This window comes from Myotis davidii, unplaced genomic scaffold (genome assembly GCF_000327345.1).
Source record: "Myotis davidii unplaced genomic scaffold, ASM32734v1 scaffold166, whole genome shotgun sequence".
Taxonomy (NCBI): domain Eukaryota; kingdom Metazoa; phylum Chordata; class Mammalia; order Chiroptera; family Vespertilionidae; genus Myotis; species Myotis davidii.
The window spans coordinates 329,034-336,249 of NW_006297385.1; the positions used below are offsets into that span (position 1 = coordinate 329,034).

At 48.7% G+C, this 7,216-nt stretch overlaps 1 protein-coding gene across 4 annotated transcripts in view; it reads right to left on the minus strand.

Moving 5' to 3' along the window:
* Positions 1–862, minus strand: part of DPF1 (D4, zinc and double PHD fingers family 1) — a 22,449-nt gene extending 21,587 nt beyond the window's left edge. For all 4 annotated transcript variants that reach the window (XM_006773130.2, XM_006773132.2, XM_015570070.1 and 1 more), the window contains exon 1: positions 823–862. In XM_006773130.2, the coding sequence (XP_006773193.1) occupies positions 823–854 (32 nt within the window). In that variant the 5' untranslated portion in view covers positions 855–862. The remainder of the gene's footprint in view (positions 1–822) is intronic.
* Positions 863–7,216: the final 6,354 nt, after the last annotated feature.

The window sequence follows — 7,216 nt, forward strand, 5'->3', positions numbered from 1 at the left end:
AAAGAGGTGAAGAGATCGAGAAGAGAGGCTATATAGGAGGGTGCTAGGCTCGAACCCAGACATCCTGGGTCCCAGACACTGGGCCCAGGAGGAAGCTAAGGAAAGGAGAAGGGACTTGGGCAGGGAGAAAGGGAGGGAATTCTCAGAGACTGAGGGCACTCCCAGAGCCCTCCCCGGAGGCATCCTGTCCCCAAGAGGATGGGAGATGCTCGAGTTAGATGTGTATGAGCCGGCAAGGAAGGAATCCCACCCTCTAAGCTGACCGCGCATCGGGGCTTCTAGGTCCTGGAGACCCGAGGAGTAAAAAGGGAGACAACAGGGATCTCCCCGGGAATCCCCGAAATCTCAGCTCCCACCCCCGGTCGCGGGGGCCGAGAAAGAGAGGGAAAAAGAGAGAAAGGTGCTTTGATGAGGTGGGAAAGAGAGACCCTGGAGACTTAGGCGCCGGACTCCTAGCCCGGTGTCCGGGCAGGCCCGGCGCCCGGGAGACCAGGAGGAGGAGAGATGGAAGAGGAGGAGAAGGAAGCCCCTACCCCCACTCTGGGTGGGAAGACGGCCTCCACCCCTCCACTCCCTCCCCAGCCCGCGCCACATTCCTTCACTGACAGTGACAAAGAAGGGGCTCCCCCGCGACCCTGAAGGAGCTCCCAATCCCAACCAACCCCACGGAGACACAGGGGAGTGGACCCCCCAGGGGGCATGGGGGCTGCGCTGGGAGGGGCATTCAACTACCCTCCGCGCACTGCATCCCACGCACCGCCCCTAGCTAGGGCTGGGGAAAGGCGGGGGTTACAGAGGGACATGGACGGCAGGGACACTCACGACTTGAGCGGGTTCTGAATGGCGGTGGCCATGGCCCGATTGGCCGCTGGGGATACAGGGCAGGGCGGGGCTCGCCCCTGAGCATCCTTCCCTCCCAGGGGTGCTCCATTCCCAGCTAGGACTCTATCCTCCAGGCACCGCATCGCGGGGGTGGGGGGGGGCGGGGGTAGCCGGTGTCCCTGGCTTCTGGGTCTCCCCAGGGCATGTGGACGACCGCAGGCTCTGTCGTGGATTCTTGTCTATCTATGCCTTCTGTGTAAGCCAATCTGTGAAGGAGCAGGGGGTTAATCAATGCCTTTGTTCCTTTTAAGTGTTTGCTATGTGCAAACACTCTCCTTACCACTGGGGATACAGCAGTGACCAAACAAGTTGCTGCCCTCAAGGAGCTGACCTTCTAGTAAAGAAAGACAGATGATAAACAAAACAAACAAAAAAAAGATAAAATCATTTTAGAGAGTGGTTAGTGCTATAAAGAAAGGGGTGACTTCTCTGAGAAAGTGACATTTAAGCTGAGACTTGAGAAATTGCCAGCCATACAATGTATGGGGAAGGGGAACACGCTTGGCATGTACAATAATCAGTAAGAAAGCTAGTGTAACTGGAGCAATGGGGGGTGGGGGGGGGGAGAGACAAGCTTGGGGAGAGAGCAAGGGTCCAGATCATGTAGGGCCTTGTAGGCCATTATAAAGAAAATAGATTTTGTTCCAAGTGCAATCAATCATCCTTGACTCTCTTCTTCTTTTTCACACACACACACACACACACACACACACACACACCCCAAGCCATCAGCAAATCCTGTTATCTTTACATTCACAAAATAAATCCAGGACCCATCCTCACTTTTCCTCTTCACAGCCTCCTGTCCACCTTTGTCTCCCCCTGGACAGCCCCACAGCAGTCAGAGGAGACTATCTAAAGCATATGGCATCACACTGGTCTCTGGCTTAAAACCTCCATGACTTCTTTCACAATTAAAATAAAGTGCAAAGCCCTCAAAGCCTTTCTGGATCCCCTCCCTAGACCCCATCACATTTCCGACCTCATCTCCTTTCTTCTTTCCCGTGACTTACCTTTCTTCAGCTATACTGGCATCCTCTCTGTCGCTGGAACATTCCAATCCTGCTTCCGTCACAGGAACTTTGCACCTGCTATGTCCTCTGCTAGAATGCTCTTCCCCCATATATCTACATGGCTTCATTCCTCTCTTTATTGAGGTTTCTACTTAAACCAGAGGCCCAGTGCACAACATTCATGCACTGACGGGGATCCCTTAGCCCAGCCTGTGCCTTCTCACAGGGAGTGGCCTAAGCTGTCAGGCAGATATCCCCTAAGGGGTCCTTAGCGCTGCCACTGCCTCACCAGCCCTGAGCTGGGCTTCTGGCTGAGCAGCACTCCTCCTGTGGGAGCGCACTGACCACCAGGGGGCAGCTCCTGCGTTGAGCATCTGCCCCCTGGTGGTCAGTGCATGTCATAACGATTGGTCATTCAATTTGCATATTATCCTTTTATTATATAGGATTATATAGGATGTTACCTCCTTAGAGACAATCTCAACTAAAATAGCACCCTCCATAATTCTCTATCCTCTTAAATGCTTTATTTCTCTTTTAACGCTTATCATAGTTTGTTATCATGTTATAGGCCTATTTAATTATTTGATTTATTGTCTGTCTCCACTCATTAGAATATCAGCACTTATGAGGGCAGGAACTGTTGTTCCATCCACTGTTGTCTCCCAGTGCCTAGAACAGGGCCTTAAAATAGTAGGTGCTCAAAAATTGTTTACTATGCCAAAACAGGTTTGGCTCAGTGGATAGAGCGTCGGCCTGCGGACTGAAAGGTCCCAGGTTCGATTCCGGTCAAGGGCATGTACCTGGGTTGCGGGCACATCCCCAGTAGGAGATGTGCAGGAGGCGGCTGATCGATGTTTCTCTCCCATCGATGTTTCTAACTCTCTATCTCTCTCCCTTCCTCTCTGTAAAAAATCAATAAAATATATTTTTAAAAAATTGTTTACTAACTAAATGAATCAATTAGTCATTATGCTCTGTGGCTCTCTGCACTGTCCAGAACTGTGGCATTCAACTAGCAGAGAGAGTAAGATGGGCTCCAGAACAAACTGAAGGGGTGGGGATGGGGCTGTAGTAAGGAAACCTTCCCAGAAGATGGTCTGGAGCTAAAAAGTAAAAAGAAGGGAGAGGTTAATGGCATATTCACTGGTTTGTAGAGTATTGTGGTCCCCAGTCCTGAGTGGACAGACTGAGAACACAGAAGTGATGTTTCTTTTTTTTTAAATATATTTTATTGATTTTTTTACAGAGAGAAAAGGATAGGGATAGAGAGTTAGAAACATCGATGAGAGAGAAACATCGATTCAGCTGCCTCCTGCACACTCCCTACGGAGTATGTGCCCGCAACCAAGGTACATGCCCTTGACTGGAATCGAACCTGGGACCCTTGAGCCCGCAGGCCGACGCTCTATCCACTGAGCAAAACCGGTTAGGGCAGAAGTGATGTTTCTGATGGCTCTGTGTCCCAGGTTCTGCCTTAAGCTCATGGTCCAGTGAGGTAACAGACCCATCACCACACAATAGCCAAGAGTGGGGGAAGCCAACCTAGAGAGACAGGGAGGCTCCTGGCCCAGCCTAGGTGCCAGGGAGGGGCTTCTTGGAGGAGATTTAAGAGGAGTCTTTTTCAGTCCAGACCCCCTACCTCTCCAGACACAGGGCAAGTCCCTGTTCTGGCCTGATCCTCCTGTCACTCAAATAGTGATATGGGAAGTCCCAACCTTAGGTCACATGTAATGCTGGAACTTAAGGATTTGGCCACTAGAGGGCAGGGTGGCCTCAGTCTTTGGCACAGGCTGCTCTTGCGTCCTGACTCAGGAGAGACATCTTTGGGCATTGGGGCCTGCGGGCAGAGATATTGGTCCCCCACCTCTGATACTCAGATCCTGCCCAGGATGTGATCACCAGTGTCTGACTCCCTCCTCACCAAAGGTTCCTATGGAATCACTAGCAGACCCTCTGTCCTAGACCCCTGGGACCTCTGAGGAAGATACTATTACCCCTCCCCATGCCTCTCTTCCCCGCTAATCTTCAGAGGATACAGCCTCCCCTATGCTGAGATATTCAGACATGACCTTCAGAAGCCTCCTTTCCAGGTGGGAAAACCAAGGCACAGAGGATGTGAGAGTGGGTCACACAATACCAGGGCAACAACACTAATGATTAATAATAATAACAACAATATACAAGGTCCTGTTGATTTGACTCTTCCTGTGGGTCAGGACCTGTACTGAGCTTTTACAGGATTTACATCACTGAATCATACAGACCTTCCGTAGGAAGCAGGACTTGTCACCTCAGCATCAAACAAGGGAACTGAGACTCAGAGGGCAATACCCTTACCAAGAGGCCTCACCCATCAGGGCAGGTAGATCTAAGATTTGAACTGAGGTCTGACTAAGACGCTTACATCTCATGCCTCCTTCCTGTACTACTCTGAAGCGGGGGAGGAGTGCTGACTACCTGTGTCAGAATCCTCTTAGGCCCTCTGTGAAAATTTCATCCCTGCCCACTCACCCCAGCCCCCCATGTCCCCAGGATTTAGGGTCTCTAAAGACAGATCCCAGAATCTGTCATTAACAAGTCCCCAAGCCTTTCCGATGAACACCAAGGCCTGAAAGTCACTGGTTTAATGTTTGGGGACAAAGAAAGAAGAAACAAAATGCAGTTGAAGGAAAGTTCTTAAGCTCTGGGGTGGTGTGGGGTGCTCCTATGGGTTGATCCGAGGCCATAGAGCAGTGGTTCTCAACCTTCTGGCCCTTTAAATACAGTTCCTCATGTTGTGACCCAACCATAAAATTATTTTTGTTGCTACTTCATAACTGTAATGTTACTACTGTTATGAATCGTAATATAAATATCTGATATGCAGGATGGTCTTAGGCGACCCCTGTGAAAGGGTCGTTCGATCGCCAAAGGGGTCGTGATCCACAGGTTGAGAACCGCTGCCATAGAGCCAATGGTGGGGCATGGGTTCCGCAGGCCAACTTCCTGTGTCCCCCAGTGGCCCTACTGGAACTTCCCAAACCTTCTGGGACTTCATTACCAAGCACCACTCAAACCTTGCACACTTCTGTGGCCCTCACAACAATCCTGAGCCTGGGATCTCTTTCTCTCTCTCTCTCTCCCATCTTTGGGTGAGGATTTTTTTTTAAAGGGTTCCAGCCATAACTGGTTTGGCTCAGTGGATAGAGTGTCGGCCTGCGGACTGAAGGGTCCCAGGTTCAATTCCGGTCAAGGGCATGTACCTTGGTTGTGGGCACATCCCCAGTAGGGGGTGTGCAAGAGGCAGCTGATTGATGTTTCTAACTCTCTATCCCTCTCCCTTCCTCTCTGTAAAGAATCAATAAAATATATATATTTTTAAAAAGGGTTCCAGCTAAAAAAGAAACAAAAGGTAAAGGAGGATTATTGAAATAAGAATGACCATGCATTGCCTGGCCAGTGTGGCTCAGTGGTTGATCATCAACCCCTGAACCAGAAGATCACAGTTTGTTTCCTGGTCAGGGCACATGCCCAGGTTGCACACACACACACAATGTTTGGTGGCCTCCCAGGGATCAAATCTTTGACCCTTCGGTATGCAGGTAGAAGCTCTAACCACTTAGAAACACCAGCCCAATGGAGGGCTAAATCTCCATTATTAAAAATAGGGCATTTCTTATAGGCTACCTGTCTGATCAGGTCAGATTCCCCACCCCTCAGGACTGAACATTAAGAATACGCCCTTATGAGGTACTCCCCTGTGGAAATGAATACGTATAACCAATTAGCTATAATTTACATGCCATATGTGGACTTAACCCAAGAATGGGCCACATTTTGGAGAAAGCAGCTAAAATAAGAAAGCAGATTGACTTGGGTGGCCATGATATCTTTAATAGTTTGCTGTAACCTTGCTCCAACCCTCCATGGTAACAAAACTGCCATAGAGAACTGGGGTATCCAATGAGGAATTCAGTGGAAACACATAGGAGCCACTGATGTTTGAAGAGCTGCACTCCTGGCCTACTAGGTGGACCTCTTAAGTGTATTGCTGGCTTGAGGTGGACTTGGCTATATCAATCATAGCCCTAAAAAGAAATGGAGGGTCAGTAAATTAGAATAACTTGAGTAAGATAACTTCTAATAAAGGGGCTATTTACAGAACTATGAGCAGGATTTAGAAAATCACTATATAGGGAATCACTCTAGAGCTAGCAGCAGTGGAACAGCAGTGTTTTTTATTTGTTTGAACAGCAGGTTTATGTTTCATGATCTGCCACGATCGAGAGGTGGATAGTGGAGAAAGGCAAACAATTATCTGGTGGATGACCTGGAAGCTCAGGTTGCCTGGCAATGAGTTTACCAAGAGCAAGGACTTCCTCCCTCATCCCCAGTGGGAGAAGCTTCCCATGGGACCCTCAGCAGCCTCAGTAGAACCACCCCCTTTCAAGTGAATTGCTGATGCCTCTCCACAGCTCTATTCACATAATCCAATTGAAACTGCCATTTTATATGTGATCCCACATCCCTGGCCAGTGATTGGTTCAGTGACAGGGCAGGACCCAGGCTGGGTCAGTCGGGGTCCTTCCTTGGGATTTTTCATAGTGTACCTAAGTAGAAAGGTCCTTAGTTTGAATATAAGGTTCGTTGCTGGCAACCAAAGAATCCTAGTGGATATAATCTACGAGTCTCCAAGTCTCTGCACTTCTCAGTAATCCATTAATTCATTGATTCAGCAAATGTGAACCAACTATGTGCACACGTTGCGCCTTGGGGCTACAGCAGTGAATGAATCTCCACCCTCTTTTGGGAGTATGAGAATTTCCAGCCATGGAAGAATGCATCCCTTGCACAAGGAGGAAGCAGGTTTGAGAGAATGAAGTTGAAGGTCAGAGACACAGTACAGTCTATGCTGAGCAGAGTTGCAGCTGTCTTATGGTTAAAAGTGTGAGTTCAGAAGCCAGATTGTCTGAGTTTGACTCTCTTTGTAGGTAACTGACCCTCTCTATGCCCCAATTTCCTTATCTATAAAATGAAATAATAACAGGACTTAGCACCCTAGCTGATTTGGCTCAGTGGATAGAGCATTGGCCTGTGGACTGAAGGGTCCCAGGTTTGATTCCAGTCAAGGGCACATGATCAGGTTGTGGGCTCAATCCCCAGTAGGAGGCATGTAGGAGGCAGCCAATCAATGGTTCCCTCTCATTATTGATGTTTCTATCTCCCTCTCCCTTTCCTTATTGATCCAAAATCAATTATCTATTTAAAAAAAGAATTACAATAAAATAAAGCTTTTCTAAGAAAACCTCCAAGTCTAACAGATAAGATCTGAACAAGCT